The sequence below is a fragment of the Harpia harpyja genome, chromosome 7 (assembly GCF_026419915.1).
Source record: "Harpia harpyja isolate bHarHar1 chromosome 7, bHarHar1 primary haplotype, whole genome shotgun sequence".
Classification (NCBI taxonomy): Eukaryota; Metazoa; Chordata; class Aves; order Accipitriformes; family Accipitridae; genus Harpia; species Harpia harpyja.
The window spans coordinates 24608393-24627079 of record NC_068946.1 but is presented as its reverse complement, the minus strand read 5'-3'; the positions used below and the strand labels follow the sequence as shown (position 1 = coordinate 24627079).

Here is an 18687-nt window from a genome sequence, read left to right as displayed (position 1 = left end):
TAAATGTCACAGCCTGGCTCTTATACCTGCAGCTAAACTCTTTTCCCCACCAAAATGTCATGGCTGCAACCAGTCTGCCCATTTGGAACAGTCCTTTGTCTCTGCTGTCACTTGCCCTATGTAGTGACCTTATTGGCATGAATGCTGGCTGTCATGGACAGCTGTCTCCAAAGTGGGGGGTGTGCACCCAGGGGGTGCACAGGATGATCTATTGGAGTACGTGAAGGAAATGGTATTTATTTTTTATCTAAAGAAAGTGAGAAAGAAATTAAGCTTTACCAATATTTAATATACAGATTGATACTGGTGCCCTCACTCAGTCTCTATGTTAGAGGGTCCAGCGTCACATTATGTATGTGAGGTGTTCTGAGGAAAGGGTAGGTGTTCCACAATGTGGAGGGATTCACAGTGGCACCCTTGATTGTTCACTTGATCTCAGCATATTATTATTTATTGCAGTTTGTGTGCTCAGTTAAGTAGATTTATGGATTATGTTATCTAGTTTTAACTAACCTAACCCTCACAAAATGGGCAAATGGCTTAAAAAGATTCCCTCAAAGAAATTGCAAATTGAAGATAATATTAATATGTAAGCCCAAGTGATCAACAAGAAAACGGCAGAGTTGACACTTCTACCCCTAGTATAAGCTCTTCATCATCCACATTACAAGGTAAAAATAATGATGGCCTAATCAGATTTGACAAGTTGGCCAAAAAAGTTCGAAATTATCAGGAAGAGTATTTGAAATATGAATTTGCATCCCCTATTGTTTATGATGAACCTCGATGTCTATTGTGCCTTGAGATATTAGTTAATGATAGTATGAAACCATCACACTTAGCGAGACATATAAAAAACTAAGCATCCAGATCATGAAGAGAAACCTCTACGATTTTTTCAGTCGAGTTTCAAGTCATGTGATGCTTAATCCAGTACTCTACAAAATGTAACGATACATGCTTAGAAGACTCGGAAGCCTCTTCTTATTTAATAGTGAAAGAGAAAAAGCCACATACCATTGGGGAAACACTTGTTCTTCCTGCTGTGGTAAAAATGGCTGAAATACTACACGAGAAACAATATGTTGACAAACGAAAATGCATTTCTTTGTCAGCAAATACTGTTGGAAGGAGCATGGAAAACATTGCTGAAGGTTTGTAGAAACAAATATTAGAACAAATTATGCAGTGTGGGAGATTTGCTACACAGGTGGATGAAAGTACATGTTTAACAGTTCATGGTATTTGTTAGATTCTGTTTCAATAAGAAATACATGAAGAACTACCTTTTTCTGAGTCACTGAAGGAAAGGTGTATTGGAGAAAAGATTAAATGACTAATTTAATAAAAACAATGCCTTATGGAAAAACTGTTCAAGTGTAATCATTGATGGAGTGGCTTCTTTGACCAGAATAAAAAAGGATTCCGGGGTAAGGTTACAGAGGTAGCACCCCACGTGAAAGTCATTCACTGCATCATTCATAAGCATGTGGTGACAGCAAAGATGTTGGAGCTAGAAGTGCACAAAGTTCTACAGGATGTCATCAATGTGGTTAATTTTATAAAACAAGAACTTTAAAGAGTAGAATCTTCATAATAGTTTGTATTGAGATGGGGTGTAACCATGAAAATCTTTTGTGCTATACAGAGTTTTGCTGGTTATCTTGTGGCAAATTCCTTTAAAAGAGTTGTCGAACTTAAAGATGAGTTACGCATTTTTCTTTTACAAAAAGACAAGTGTTCCTAATTTTGCTGACCTTTTCTGTGATGACAGGTGGCTGTCAGTAGTATGCTACCTAGCAGATATTTTTTGTAAAATAATGACGCTTAGTCTGTCCTTCAAGGTAAAGGTGACATCTTTAGGAATGAATGAAAAATTAACTGCTTTTCACAGGAAAATCATGATATGGAGAGAGCATTTTGAAAATGGATGTTTGGAAATGTTTCCATTGTTATGTGATTTTGTTGCTGAAAACTATGTGTGTCCCCCTGAAAACTCTGATATCTGTACACTTCAAAAACTTGGAAACAGAATTTTCCAACCTGTTTAAAAAAATCTTACAAAATGTTTCAGTGGGTTTTGAACGCATTTGTTAAAAATGCAAGACCCTCCGGTTAGTTTGCAAGCACAACTGAATGACAGTCAGGGAAAATGGAAATTTACTAGATGAATTTCAACAAAACCCTTTGCATAATTGGTGGATGGGATCATGATTTATAAAGCGCAGCCAATGATGCAATTCTTCCATTTGGATCTATGTATTTTTGAGAGGTTTTTTTCAGCTGACAGCCATTAAAAAGAAGTACTGAAATAAGTAGTAGAAGTATAGAACAAGACCTTTGAATCTCTGAATCTCAAAGTATTAAACCGAGGTTAATGAAGCGTATTCAATCACATTACTGTCACTAAAGATATTACTAATAATAATATTAGTGAAAGCAAAAAGGGTTCTGTAAAATTAATAAAATTATTTAAAATATCGTTTATTTAATCTTCATTTAATCTTTAATTTCTATTTTTGTGCATGTTTTATTGTGTACATAATATGTTAGTACAGTAATATGTGTGTGTAATCTATAAATAAATATACATATATTGGGGGTGGGTGCATGCTCGAAAATTTCTTGCTGATAAGGATGTGTGATCAAGAAAGTTTGGAGTCCACTGCTGTATGGGAGTATGCTAGCAAGCAGTGTGGCTGGCTGGAATGCTGATTGAGCCTGTTGGTAATATAGGTATTGCCTGGAAGTTTTTTCACTGATTTTCAGGAAGCAATGCGTTCATATAATGATGGCTTGGAATAAGTGCATGGTTTTATTTCTATCCCCATCTAACTAGTGTAAGCAGATAACAAGTAATTTCTGTAGTGTGGGCAACATGCCAGTAGAATTAAATTTAGACTGCATGTTCTTCAGGCTTCTGAACAGATAGTGTAGTCAAACAGTGAATATCTCTTGGTTCTCCTGAATTAAATTCAAGCAATCTAATTAGATGTGGAAGACTCAATATCCATTCCTAATATCTTAAACTAATCAAAGAGCTGAAACCTGAGGTGTAGGGAACTTTAATATGTATTTAATTCTTCACAAAAAACTTTAAAGAGCACTCATTGGCAAGTTGTATGAAGTAATTTTGCCTTTGCATCCTTTATTGAATGATCATTTAAAATTTAGCAGATGTAGGGTTTGCAGTTTGGTAACTGTAAAATCCCATCTCCTCTCTTACAAATACTACTTCTGTAATCAAACCCCTGCTGTTTCTTTGATATATTCAGGCTTCAGCTCAGCAAAGCACTTGTATTCACACTTGAAAGGTAACATGTCTTAGTCTCTTGCTGTTCAGCAAAGATCTGATGTATGTGCCCAACATTAAATGTGTGGCATATAGATGTATGCTTAAAATAAATTGGGTGCCTGAGTAGTTGGCTGAATTTGGGTCTGCGTGATTTGAACTTTTGCTATGGTGAAGTTTAACATAGGACATAACTGGAGTAATTTTTTTCAAGTAAAAAGTAAAATGTTTAGAAGTTGAACTATGTGCTATCTGAGAATATGGTGCCTTTTAAAATGCATACATGTTATGGTATAATTTTGTGTTGGAGAATAAACAAATGGCAAGTAATCATAGGTAGCATGTAGTATTATACCAGCATCAAACTCCTCCTAATAGTTCTTCCATCTCGTTGCTGAAAGATGTATCAGTCTTTGTTTGGGCTATTCTTTTAATAGCCAAATATTCTCTAGACCCATAGCATTGAGCATATTCTGAAGCATAGAAACCGCTGTTAAAAGAGCAGAAGCATAGGTTTACTGGATAATTTATCTCTACCTAAAAATGTTTCCAGTGATACCACTTGTGTTATCATATTAAATTTTTCTAAATCTTCAATTGATGGATATTAAGCAATATTTACATATACTGGTATACTATTGATCTGTCTAATTGGTCAACATTTTTACTAATATAGCTCTTTTCTTAAGATGCTTTCTGAGTGCTTCGTTATGGATTATCGTTCAAACTGGGCTGTGTTGCTGTTCTGTTAAGATTACCATACAGAATGCTACATGTATCAATGCCATTTACTGCCAGCTCTTGAGATCTGAAAGAACAGCATAATTTTTATTTTAATCATAATGAGCGGTACAGTGGCTGTCTATGTTTCTTATATTCTTACTGCTAGAGAAGACCTAATCTTACATTGATCCATCCAGTGCTTCCCTTTCTGAAGTGTGTCTTTCTTTTCTCTTGTAGTTATTTTACTTATTTTCCCTCGGTAGAACCATGCTTTCTTTCCCAAACGTGCAACACTTACAACAGGCTGTCTGGATTGGCTTCCATTAGTCCAAACCTTTGTGCATGCAGCTTCACCCATTCTTTTGAATTTTATTCAATAAAATAGCTAGTAAGGCAGTTGTATTAACAAGCTATATGCTGCAAAAATGGCTAATACCATACCATTCCAAATAAACACCTTTTCAGATCATGTATTTCTAATTTTATTTAATTTTCCTTATTAAAAAAAGCTTTTAGAGTTAAGTATTAACTACTTCAGGCATTATTTTGGCACTAAATTATATAAAAAATGTCTTGCCTTTTCATTTCTATTCCCCAGGCCTGTATGCAGAAAGTGGAAACATGTGACATGCTTGAATTGGAGCAGAAGATAGTGGATGCTGTAAATTGTGTTGCTTTCCTAATAGAATGTGTCAACTTTTCACCAGCAGACATTCGACTGAACAGTAATGTTTTTCAATGGTATGCACGAATGCCAGATATCTTTGAAGAGCACAAAAAGATAATTAAAGAAAAAACAGATCAATTTCAAGATGCTCTTAAGGTTTGTAATGACAATATTTTTAAAATCCTTGAGCTACTAATTTTGAATGGCATATAGAACATGAAATAACGGATGATATAACCTCTTTTATTTTCCCATATATTTTAAAAAGACATTTGAAGTAGATGTTTTTATATTATTCTTGGTATTAACTAATTTTTGCCTGCTTTCCACTCACCTGTTTTTCACGTATCCATGAGTACTGCAAGACAAGCCACATCTCACATTTTGCACTCTGAAAGCTCTTTGGTTACAGAACTTCCAGCGATGTTGATGAAAGTTGTCTTTATGTGAAAAATTAAAATTCAGCTAGATCCTTTAAAGATATGTACATGGCTTGATTTATGCACATGAGCAGTCCCTTTGGAGTCAATGGCAGTATATGAAATTTCTATGATAGCTCAAAAAAAAATCTGCATTAATTTGTAAGTGTGATTTTGCTGCTTGGGTAATGTCAAATAAGGTAGTTTTATAACATAAGTGCATCTTGATTCATGTTTGTTTTATTTGTTTCTATTTTTTAATAATTTATACTTTACATGTATTTTATCGCTGTTAATTTTTTTCATTATATTTACTAGGCTTTTACAGTACAGTTTGTTATATTATCTCAGAGATGGGGTCTCTCCACAAGCATTGCTAATTACTAGGCTGTCGATCCATTACAGTTACTGCCTGTATAGATGCCTGCTTTTGTTTTCTTGGGCTCCTTAGTCTCATCGTAATTTTGTCTTAGATCATGCATATTTTGAGATAGTGAGCTTCTATGTTTATGCAGTACATTCAAAGAAGTAGCTGGTAAGTGTTATTGTGTTATAAATAAATGTGCAGCATACACTGTTACCTTGAAACATGTTATTGCTTTGTATGGTTTGATGCTTGGTTTCAGACTTTGACCACTGCTGATACTCAATGTGAAATATGTTTCGTGGAGTTGTATATATGAGGAAAAAGCTATCCTTGAACTGTATGGCTTTAAGATGAGACACCTCTGTCTTGTGAAACTGTTTAGCTTTGTCATTGGATTAATCCTATTATTCTATTTTAATTTGAGAGATGCTAGGCACTTGAATTTAGCTTTCTATTATTAGCCTGTTGACTATGTCCATCACAGAAAGAAGAAATTTTTATGTCCACCTATATCTTATGACATAGAACCCAAAGTCATGTCTGTCAGCCCAATAAGTCATTGCAGGTAACAGTAGGATTCAGGGCAAATTCTGTAATTTGTGTGGAATAAATACTCATGTGCAAATATGTTGCATGTCTTGGATTTTCTGCAAGTGTAAAGTATCCTACTATAGCAAATCAGAATTGTTATTCCTTTTTACAGAAATTTATTGTGATTTTTTTAAATGAGTATATGCATGCTTGATGTTTAATTAGATACGCTATGAACAATTTGTTGAGGAACTGAAAAGCTACTCTAAGCAGGTTGAAGAACTTAGCACATTTGGAGATATTCAGGAAGTCAACAGGTATTTGAAGAAAGCTCAAGCATTAAATACAAAATTGGATCTTGCTGCTAATAAGGTACAGATTATAGTCTAAACTAGTCCAGTACTATAAACTGTAAATCTTAGTATTTGTGTTATCAGAATCAACAGTTTGCTTAGTAATGCAGTTACTGAGATGTGACAAAATAATTCTTAATTCAGCTATGAAATGTTTTTATGTGATTTGTGATTTAAACTGCAAATTTACTGAGCACAGTAATTTGTTACTATGTGGTCTTGAGTTAGTGGATTAAGTTTATGTAGTTTTGCATAGAAATTATACTTTTATGTTCTTGGAAGTGCAATTTCTGATGCTTATTATTATCTCCCGTCTGTTAAAGGCTCCATGGTAATGCAAATTATAGAGGAATGCCCAGGTACCATTTTAAACCTCTAACTATATTCCTCTATTGACTAGCATGAATGCTGAGCTGTTACTGTTAAAGATGGCTTTAACTGCAGTCAATGGCAGCAATTAAGTAATAGACTGGTTTAGTAACTCAAAATTTAATTTGAAGCTTGTTTAAGACACCAGAAAACCTCCCTAATCCTTGTGGTAAGGACCTGGTATCATGGACAGCTTTGTTTGTATTTCAGACCTCATTTATGTCTCAACAGATTGATCAGTTAAATTCAGAAGAAGAGTCCTTTGGATGGCCAGTATCTCAGTACCCTCAGCATAAAAACATCCGGAATACTCTTGCTCCGTATCTTCGTCTCTATGATATGACTGTTGAATTCAATAGAAAACACAAAGACTGGACAGAGGGATCATTTCCAGAAGTTAATCCAGACAAAGTAGAGATAGATGTAGGAAACTACTGGCATGGACTGTATAAACTAGAAAAAGCCTTCCACAGTTCTCCAAATGCATTAGCAATAACAAGACAGGTTAAATCAAAAGTAGAGGAATTCAGATGCCACATTCCTCTAATCCAGGTGATTTGTAATCCTGGTTTGAAAGAAAGGCACTGGGAAGAGATGTCAAAAATTGCAGGTTTACCACTGTCTCCTTCTGAAGACTCAAATGTCTTGTCATACATTAACTTGCATCTTGAACCATTCCTAGAAAAGTTTGAGACCATCAGTGAAATAGCCAGCAAAGAACATTCACTTGAGAAAGCTTTAACGAAAATGATTTCTGAATGGGATCAAATGGAGTTCACTCTTCTTGCCTATAGAGAATCAGGAACCTATATTTTGTCATCTGTAGATGATATTCAGATGTTACTGGATGACCACATTGTTAAAACTCAGACTATGAGAGGATCTCCGTTCATTAAGCATTATGAAATGAGAATAAGGTAATTTTTTTTTCTAATAGAAAGTCACCAGTAACATTACCAAATAAGAAATCTTTTCTGCTTAATTTAAAACATAGGGACTTCAAATGCTTTTGTTTATCCTCCTTAAGCAGTGAATTAATCTCATTTTAAAGGGCTAAAGCTTTTGTCCCATGTTAGCTACAAGCTATTTAATCCCATAAAGCTGATTTTTACCTTTAATTAACACAGTACTAATGCATTGGAGAGGTTGCTAAACATTTTTAACAAGCTCTGGTACTTAATGTACCAGATGCATCATAACATTACCTTTGTTTTACCAGATGAAACACCTGAGAGATAGATGGAAAGGTTGTAGACTAGAGAATATAGTCTAAATTTTCTACCTAAATTATAGAGCTACTGAATCTTTTAGCTCTTCAACAACTAAAAATATTAGGGCTTATGTAAGGGAGATGAAGAAAATGAAAACAAGACAAATTTCAGGGAATTGATGAAAGTTTTTTTTTTTCTAATGCAGAAAATTAAATTCTAAAACGTAGCATTGCATGTTAAAAATTCTATACTTCCGTCTTTGAGCATAGATTTTAATCTGTTTTTGTCTTTTTCCTCAATAAATACTTGCTTCTTAAGTCCCCCAAACATAGCCATATTGTGGAAAACCAAAAATCTTTCATCTAAAGTTTGGCTATAATTATCTAGCTATATAGGTACCTCCAAACTCCCATTAACTTGCAAAAATGCTATTTCAGATTTCAGCACATATTCAATAAATACAAATACATATGTACATATACATACATGTACATTCCAATAAGTATTAATTGTCTAATTACTACTGTACTGTAGTATAAGAGTTCATTCCTCATTAATGTAAACCAGTAGGTTTTGCCTATTTAAAAAGAGTAAGCACACCATGGTAATTTCATCAGTTTTTTGGTGACTGACAGCATTTGTAATAATACAGGGTATTACTATTACTTCAGTCTTTGAGATCTAGGTGATTACACAACTTTTGCTTTCTCAATAACCAGCAAAGCATGTAGAATTCTGGATTGCTGCCAGAGGTGATTCCAAATTCTTCATCTTCATTTTTGTGTATTTTTGGTGTAAGAAAATTAACTGACCTGCCTAACTTTCCTCTTGGAAAGCTGCATTTTTCTCTACCTCTTGGTAGAAGCAAAATCACCAGAGATGAGGTACCAATACCTGAGAGATGAAAGAGGGACTTTGGGTAGAGGAGAAGGTACATGCAAGCAAAGCTGTCTGTTTAGAATTTGTGGCAAGTAAATGAGTGAAGGAAGAAGTAAAGTATGTTTTCTCATGTATCATTTTACAGAACTCAGTGCAGCCCATATACGAGTGTCCTGTTGAGAAAATTACTGCCATGGTTCATTTATACAATATATTTTAACACCATGCACTTTTTATAATAATATAATAATTCTATCTGTACTGTCTAGTGGTATGAAAGTTGTAAAAAAAATAATACTCACTGTTTTTATACAGGAGAGAAGACTATATATACTTGTTATAAGATTATAAATAGCATTTTATTTTTATACTTTTTTTTTCAAATTGCTTATGTCAGTGAATTAGGAATACTAATGACATTAGAAAACTGATAATTATCACATCTGTCTGATATTGGTGAGATAGTAAGAAGTGTCAAATGGTGGTGTTAATAATTTTAAATCTTGAATTTTTGGCTATCAAAAGGGAAGACTGAATAGCTATTGAATTATTGTGTACCCATAGTGGTATGTTGTAATAATGAAGGACTCTTTAATCTATCAAACAAATGTGTTGAACATTCATATTTGGAATTTGAGGTCAGAAACAAAATGTGATTTAACCATTGGGCTATTTACTACTTGAAATCTTTTAATTAAGACCACATGTCTTTTCAGGATAACGTCTGCATATTTTTGGTTTAGTAGTTTAGGTTACTTTCACGTCTGTCTTTTGCCATCTCAGCTTGTCTATCTTAGCAAACAGTTAGAAGTAGCAGTCTGGGCTTTGGTGTGTGCCAGAAACCAGATTACATACTCAATTGAAGTGAATTTGTCCACAGATACTATTACATGCTATAGTGTGTGCTACATTTATTCACTGATACTATTAGTCTATTTATTGAATTAACCTAGTTCATGAAACCCTACAGTCAACCTTACAGATGATACAGTTGCAGAAATTAATGTGGACTTTGTTATGCAGGAAATCAGGCTAGGTGAATATGATATTCTGCTGAAATCTTAAAACTTATTCCTGTTGTACTTGCTGCTGAATATGCAAATTGCCAAAAAGATCTTAGCAGTCTGCTGGAAATGTTTTATTGGAAGCATCAATTAATGCATTTGAACTAATGCTATTTTATAGGGAATGGGAAAGCAAGCTGTTGTTAGTACAGGAGATTCTGGATGAGTGGCTGAAGGTTCAGGCTACTTGGCTTTATTTGGAGCCAATTTTTAGTTCTCCTGACATCATGGCTCAGATGCCTGAGGAAAGCAGACGATTCAGTACTGTGGTTAAGACATGGAAAGACTTAATGAAATCAGTTTTTCAGGTAAGTACTGCTGTCTTAAGAATACGGAGTGAATTTTGTAGTATGTACCAAAAAAAAAAAAAAAATTGCTTCTGATAACACAGTAATCTGTTTTCTGTTTCATCTTAGCCCCCTTTCTCAGATCCTTTAAAAAATTATTTTGCAGAACTGTTTCACGTAGAATCATAGAAGCATTGATTGGGAGGGGCCACTGGAGTTCAGTTAGTCTAACTTCCTCCTAAAAGCAGAACTTTTGCCAACACTACATCAGGTCAGCCACAGTTTTGTGTAGCCAAATTTCAAAAATCTCCAAGGACAGAGATTTCTTGCAGATCACCTCCAGAAACTTTGGTGCTGCAGTACCTTCCTAGTGAATATTTTTTCCCTAATGTCCACCCTGAACCTCCCAAGCAAAGGTTTGTACCTGTTGCTCCCTGTTGCCCAATTATCATTGCTGAGAAGTTGGCTTTGTTTTTTTCAATTGCCCTTCATGTAGTTGCTGGCTACAGTTAAATTCTACCTTAATTTCCACTTCACCAAGCTGAACAAGTCCAGCTCTCCCAATCTCTTCTCACAGGCCATGTGCTGTTCGGGTAAGTAAAATTAAGCGGCATACAAAGCAAGGTAACATAGCAACGATGATCCTGGCACTGTAGGTCAATTGACACGAATCAATGAAATTTTACACTGATTGTTCCTTTTGAAAAATGGTGCTTATTTGCATATTGAATGGTAGAGATGCCTCTGTGACTTTAAACTGTTTAGATATTTAACTTGCTTCAAAAGTAGTATTCTGATCTACTATGAATCAGTACATAAGGCAGTTGTCAGACACCACCACTGCACGTCTGGTCCAAATGTTACTGTCTTGCCAATCTGCTGCTTATTTGACACTTTCTGGAAGTTAGCACTGTTATTAGGATCAATTAATGAGATTATATGAATGCTCTTTGTGTCAGTAGTTAGATATTTTCAGCCTTGGATTAGGTTAGATTGGCTATATTTGCCAGCCTAACTGGATGAAGAACACTCCTGCAATCTCTTCTGCTGACTCTGCTGAGAGGGCAATAGCTTCTAGCAAAGAGGTGGTACTAGTAATGGAAGAGGTAACACCTGAAACTGGCACAGCTGATTCTTCAGCAGTTACATGATCAATGGTCTGAATGCACGCTCTATAAATTCTGTTCCTTTGGGAATAACCAGTTACCTAGTAATTCTTGTAATCCTATTACATAATCCTAATGATTCTAATAAAAATACTGAAAAAGTATTTTTCAGTATTTTCTAAAACTGAAAAAGTTCCCTAATATCAATGACATTCCTAGTAGGATGTTGCATTTTTAGTATTTTTTTAACTGGGCTTACTAAACTATTCAACAGGCTTGAGAAGATTTATGAGGTCCACTGTTTTCCAGGGTAGGGACATAAGGTTGCCATTTAAAGGAAAAAAATTAGAAGCTTTGTTTTCATCCGTCTCATGCCTTTGCAGAACTTTCAGAGATCCATTATGTTATTAGGACAAATGCTAAAATCTTCACTCAGTCTAAAAGTTTTTGGTCTGGGCTCTTTTCAGATTGTAGATATGGTCTTAATGTAGGAATACACAAAGTGTATACAAAAAGAAGCGTTTGCTTCGTTTCCCAGCAATTCAGCTTGATCACTTAAAAATAAAGTTATTTTTTGTTCTCTTTCTAGTCTTTCTCCTTCCCTTTCTCTCGCTCCATTTCGTCCTCTCTCTCTCTTTTCCTCCTTCTGTCTTAACGCCCCCCCCCCTTGTTCTCTGTTTTTTCTTTCTTCGGATGTAGAAGAAAATCAGGACTTTATCCCATAGAGCTGTGAAATCCATAGTATTCATTTGGGGGAATAAATTGGGTAAAAATAAAAAAGGGGAAGAATTTCAGAATTTTGTTGAGTATTGTATTTCTGAACATTGTGTGCTGAATGATCTGTTTTGATAAAATCTTCTAATTCAGATATTCAGTGCTGATCAAATACAAAGTATTTTTTGAATGTGATATGTGTTATCACTGGCAGAAAAAAGAATCATCTTTTATTTGTCGAGGAGAGTGTAAACGTCAGAATAGAAATTTAACAATCTCAAGTTAGTTTTGGCTAAACAAGTAGGCATTATTTTCCAGAAGATGGCACTCTGTTTCCACAAATGCAGTGTTTGAGTTTTATGGCTTAAAAGAATGCTCTTCTCCGATCTATACAATGGTCTTTTTTAAAGCATAAAGCTAACTTGAGTCTGTTTGTGCTCTTTTGCATTTTATATGCCATTGTGTTATAAAATTGTTTTGTATTATAAAATTCATTTATTTGCTTAGATTTTAATCACAAATTTGAATAATCATATATTATTCCTTCATTTTAAATATCTAATTTAAGCAATGCACATTAATGAGGGTTAAATTACTTAGTGGGTTAATTTCCACTTCCCATGAATTTAAAAATAATCTAGGATATGGAAGCTTTTCTGTCTTTATGGGGAAGAAAGAAAAAAAAAAAAAGGCAAGAAAAAAACCCCTAGTCTGCAACTTGTGATATGTTAAAAATTATATTTAGAAACTAGAGTTAGTGATGGTCTTTTAACAGGGTACTCAAGCTATTTTTAGGTACTTGATTTATACTATTTTCTTGATACAGTTTTTTCCCCTAATTGACAGTGACAGTGTCGCTGACAAAATAAGTTACGCTGATGTTTTGAATGACTGAGAATGATGGCATTGCCTTTTTTCTTCATGCCTTAGCAGAACTGTAAATAGGAAATCTATGTTGAAGCATAAATCATCTTTTTTCCTGACTTTTTCTCATATGAAAGAAAAAACAAGCAGGAAGAATCCCATTTACAACACTGGTAACACAGCTTTGATTTGCTTTACCAGTTGCACTTACTCTGTTCGCTGATGATAAATATGCTAAGAAAGGGAACAAAACCTCTTTCTGTTGACAACGTGTAGTTATACGGTTGTTTGTGCATTAAAAACTGTTTTATAAAACCAATTATGAACTATGTTTGTATGCTGACAGCTTAATTGTCAATGTATAGATGAAAAATATATGTAGTTACCGAGTTTGGTATTATGCAAGAGGCAAGTGACAGAAAGTAAATGTATTTCATGTACAAAGGAACACTATGATTATTGTATTAGGGAGGTGCACCCCCCTGAAGATCAATTAGATAAACATACAATTCTGGGGTTTTTTTCAGTAGATTGCAAGTATGTGTGTAACATGAGCGGGGAATTGAACCAAAGCTGAATGCACATTGCAAATACTTTCAAAATGTTATAAGTTTTTGAACTGAAACTGAACTTGGATTTTATTATTAAATTCTCCAAACTGAAGCTGAACAGCAGTCAAGTTACTGGGTCAAATCTGCATTGTCACCCTGTAAGGAGTTTGTTTCTTACAGATACTTTTTGCACATTCTGGGGTTTGCACAGCAGTCTAGCCTCTCTTTCCTCATCTGTCCCTTGCAACATGAGTCACCCATGCTTCTGCTCTGCGAGACTGTGTTGTTCTGCAAGCCCTATCAGGGACTTCTCTGAGTGGGACATTCTGTATTTGTAATGGCTCTGACAAAACCGTTCCTAGTGGAAATAGTCTGGGTACATCTTTGATTTCTGCTGTCCATTGGAGTATTTTTTGTTGTTGCTGTCAGCAGTTCTAACAAGCCCTCAGTAGACTGACTAGTCTGAAATTCTTCCTACCTATCTGTTTGGTGTTTCTTATAGTTGGATGTGCCTGTGTCTTTTTTTAATTTTGATCCTGGTTATGTGTTCTATGCTGTGTACTTATAGGTGCAGACTCACTGGGCAGAGGGGACCTAAGGGCTGACTAGCATTTCTAGTTAGCTCTGTTTCCGTCTTATCTGTGGTCATTTTGGCCCCATTCAAATTCCAGGGAAATTCAGTCTGATTTAGGTGGTAAAGGAGAAGCTATGGCAGAAGCTGCATTCCCAGACTTTGGGAAGTGGAGCAGGGTCTTGGGATTAATTACTCTCCATTTCATTGCCAGGACTTTGTCATTATAGAACATTATGTATTGCAACATGAGTGGGTTTGAATCCGTTCACAGTTAGCAAGTCAGTTAATGTACTGGCATGGGCCTGAACTAGAACTGAACTAGAATAAATTCAGTCACAGATGAACGCAAGCCCATATAGGAACTGAGTAGAAGCATTTGCTTGGTTTGACTTCCTCAGTCATAAATCTGCATAATTTCCTACTTTTCAACGTGTGTCTTGTTTTGCTCCCCAAACCCCATACTTGGTGAGCACAATTGAATAAATGTAATGATGATTAGGCTATAAATTGGCCATAAGGTATATTAAATGCTAGAACCTGATGTTCTGACAACTGTATTTCTTTAAAGCTTCTTAGCTTGGCAACCTTTTAGGTCTTTTGAAAAATCTTTTTTGTATTGGTATTAATTGAGACAACTTTCAACTTATGCAGTAGCTTTTCTAAGCATTTACATTCATTTAATTTGAGAGGTTAATTTGGAAAACACTAGAAAGAATTTGGAAAGCACTATATGTCATATATTTTGTCATCTACACAACGTATAAATATAAGAAACACAGTGTTTATCCAATAGTGTATCTTGACAGGTGTTATTCAGGTGCTATTGTAAAAATAAATAAAAATATTATTTTTTATATTCTTAAAGCAAGTATAACTCTTCAGATTTTGCTAGCAAAAATCTTTAAGCATGTATTTAGCTGGTAAACATATTAGGACCAGAGAATAGCTTTTTTTAGATCACATTACTAGTTAGTGTTAGTGCTGAAGTGTCAGTGTTGCCTACGTACAACTTTGCCACCTCAATACTTATAATCCTGTGTATATATTTATATATTTTATATGGAAGGAAAAATCCTTTTTTTGCATTGAAGTCTGATAGATGATTACCACTTAAAATATGTGACTGCATTGTTGTCATAAAAGTACGCTGTTAAAAATCCATCAAAATGTTTTTATTGTTCATGTTGCTTACTTACATAATCCAATTGAATAGCCAGTGTAAATTGATGTTGCTCCAACAGAATGATGGGAGTTGTGCTGTTTGATGAATTGATTCTGTTTTGAAAAATTTACTTTAATACCAACTGTCTAACTACTTTTCCAGTGAACCCTGGCAATGAAGAAGTTTAATAAATTGTAAACCTGACAATGGTTTGAGTAAAGCACAATTTGAAATAAAGATTCATTTTGCTTAAGACTTCCTGCAGTGCTGTGTGGTGATTTACTTGAGAAGGCATTAACATTTTTATCTGGAATAATTTCTTTTCCAGGACAAACATGTGCTGACAGTAGTAATAATAGACAAGATGTTGGAAAAACTGAGGAAGTGCAATGAATTTCTGGAGCTAATTCTCAAAGGACTTAATGAATACCTAGAGAAGAAGCGCCTGTTTTTCCCCAGATTCTTTTTTTTATCTAATGATGAACTCCTTGAGATTCTTTCAGAGACTAAAGATCCTACTCGGTATGGTAATATTTAATAGATGAATTTGTGACTCATAGTGCATGCAGATAGTCTTGCCATATTGTTTCTCTGAGCCCAGAACTCTCTTTTTTTCTCACTGACAGTTATGGTATTAAGTATCTACTTGGTTAGATTTTATGACAGGTGAATGCAGAGTAATTTTTAATATGAGTGATTAAATTCAGTTCTGTTTTCTAAACTAGTAACCCTTTCATACACTGGTTTTCAGAAGAATCAGAAGTCCATATAGTAATTCATGGTGAAATTAACATGCCTGATTTTTCCCAGTAGGAAATTGATTATCAGATGGAACCTGTATATTGCTGACTTGAGTTTTATCTTTTTAGGGGCAGTCCTAATTAAAGTATTTCAGAAGTTTTTTGCCATGTTTTAACACTCTCTGGGTTTCTACTCCCCAACCTCATTCAGGATTAAACTGCAAAAAGTATAACTCAGTATAAGTCCTTATACTGAGTGGAATTAACTCTACAAAGATTCCTGCAGAAGCTATCTTGTTAAGCAATATAGCCTTTGCTATAAGCAGAGGAACTGGGGTTTGATTCCCAACAGGCAGACTTGACACCGTGCAGTGAGTGCAGTGCAAGGTCATGCAAAATAAGAATGAAAATGAAAAATAAAATGCCAGCTCAGTCACAGAGAAATATTCATACAGTGCAATGAACAGGGCAAGAGATATTGTGAGAAAAAAAATCTTAAAGGTTATTTTTATTTTTTTTTATTACAAGTGTTAAGGTTGTACTTGATTGCTTTACTCAAATTCCTTAATATTTACTATAGTTTGCTGGGAAGATATAAATAATGGAATTTTATGTCCTGTAGGTGGATTAGCAGTTAAAAAAAGAATACTTGTTTATCCTTACTAGTTTATGTGTTACAGAGACTATAAGTAATATTTTACATCTTTAAACTGATCTTCAAAAAATATTGTGGTACGTATCTTGCAAGGGGTGGTACACAAGAATTATTGTTGAGGATAACCTTTTTTTTAACAAACTTTAAATGATCTTTTAAGTAAATTGTTCAGATTTTATTTTTTTTTAATTGGATCTTCTTTGGTAGTATTTGCAAGAAAAAATATCAGAAGCTGTTTAATACTAGTTTTGTTTTCTAGAGTACAACCTCACTTGAAAAAGTGTTTTGAAGGAATTGCAAGAGTGGAATTTACTGATGTATTAGATATTACACACATTAAAAGTAGTGAAGGAGAGACTGTGCAACTCATAGAGACAATCTCAACATCAGAAGCTAGAGGTCAAGTTGAAAAATGGCTGGTTGAACTGGAGGCAGCTATGCTGAAGTCTGTCCACAAGGTAACAAGTCCTAACCTCTTATTTTCCAGCCTAACGTCATTCAGCATTGATTTCTTCAGTAAACATTAACATTTACTGGAATCACTTTTTATTCTTTGCACCTAGTATGAACATTAAAACAATGAATTCAGTCTTTAAAGGTTATACTTTTTTTTTTTTTTTTTTTTTTTTTAGTTCTGGTGTTGATTTCTGGTTGTAAAATTTTCTAAAATTCTTTAAAATTAAATAGTAGAGTCAAAACCGGTTGTGCCAAGGATTCTTTTGCCAGAGATTGTTCTACACTTGATGTGGTATTAAGGGACAAGATTAAACTGAAAGATTGTCCGTGGGTTTGGTTTTTTTTGCCTTTTTTTTTTTGTGTTCCTCTTAATTATGACTACTTTAATCAAGACCCTTAACTCTTTTCAGATTGTATCATTCTAGTCTTTACAGTGTCTCATCATTGTGTTGTATATTTAATAATCTCTGTCTTCTTTTTTGTGGTCCTTTTCAATGTCAATTAAGGTAATTAAATATGCACACAATTTCCCTGACACTGTCTTACAGTATAACAGTTTAATTATTGTAGTGGCATAGCAGTACAGAAGAAGGTGAATAACCTGATCTATCTAGTGCATATCAGACAGAGAGAAACTGAGCTGCATGACTAAGAAATGGTTAAGCACCATTTGTCTGCATTTAGCCTTGAACACAGAACTTTTATAATGATCTAAAACAGATAACATTTACATAGTTTCAATGTCAGTACAGACACATTTTCCCCTCATAGGTTGTTTTTTTTTTTTTTTAATTGATGCTATTGTGTATAGAGATTGTTAAAAGCAAAAATGCTTGGAACTGCAAAACAAATGGCAGATTTTCACTCAGGTGGTTTACACTGCTTGTCTGAGGAGTTTGTTGATATAAGACTTTATTCTTGCTTAGGTTTTGTTAATGGCAGGAAAATAACCTGTTGTTGTAGACTTGAAGTTTTTTTGTAGTGCAAGTTTTGGTTTCATTGGGATTATCCTTGAGTGGCACTAGTTAATCATTCTATTATTAGAAAATACACTTAAAGTTAGATATAAATTTAAATAATATGATCTACAAAATTAAAAGCTCTGGGTTTTTACTAGAATGAATAGGTGAAATAACTTTCAGTCTGGGATATTACTTCTAACTAAATTGTATTTGTACTTGTTTTCTGGTTTCATTGTAGATGGAGCTAGAAAATTTTAAGTATCTGATAGCAAGAATAATTTCAGAATGCGTTGTGAAATCAGTTCTCAGAAATTTTGTGTGATCACTTCGTTCATATTATGAGATTTTGGGTTTTTTTGAGCTTTGTTGAGAGATTGGCTTGCAAGATGTCAGTATTATAGAGTTGAATTTGAGGCTGAATCTAGACCCTGATTTATTTTTTATTCTCAGTAAAACAATCTAACCTAAATCAATTCTAAAGCTGAACATTACCTGTTTTCTCATGTAGTTACATTGTGCTTTTCTCTGCCCAGGTCATTGGGGATGCACTTGAAGCTTATCCAAAAACTCCACGTGTTAATTGGGTAAGAGAGTGGCCTGGACAAACGGTTCTTTGTGTATCCCAAACTTTCTGGACAATGCAAGTACAGATGTCTATTAGAAATGGCCAAACGGTAAGAATATTTTAAATTTAAAATTATTCATAAATGTTTAGTGCTTTTTATGAAGATGGGCTAGGAC

General features: G+C 34.3%; 1 protein-coding gene across 1 annotated transcript in view; it reads left to right on the top strand.

Moving 5' to 3' along the window:
- The window catches only part of DNAH7 (dynein axonemal heavy chain 7), a 117403-nt gene that overhangs the window by 19293 nt on the left and 79423 nt on the right, over positions 1 to 18687 (top strand). Inside the window, exons 15-21 of the mRNA XM_052793210.1 lie at positions 4614 to 4838; positions 6225 to 6371; positions 6953 to 7638; positions 9997 to 10183; positions 15462 to 15655; positions 16788 to 16986; positions 18480 to 18620. Coding sequence (XP_052649170.1) covers positions 4614 to 4838; positions 6225 to 6371; positions 6953 to 7638; positions 9997 to 10183; positions 15462 to 15655; positions 16788 to 16986; positions 18480 to 18620 — 1779 coding nt within the window. The remainder of the gene's footprint in view (positions 1 to 4613; positions 4839 to 6224; positions 6372 to 6952; positions 7639 to 9996; positions 10184 to 15461; positions 15656 to 16787; positions 16987 to 18479; positions 18621 to 18687) is intronic.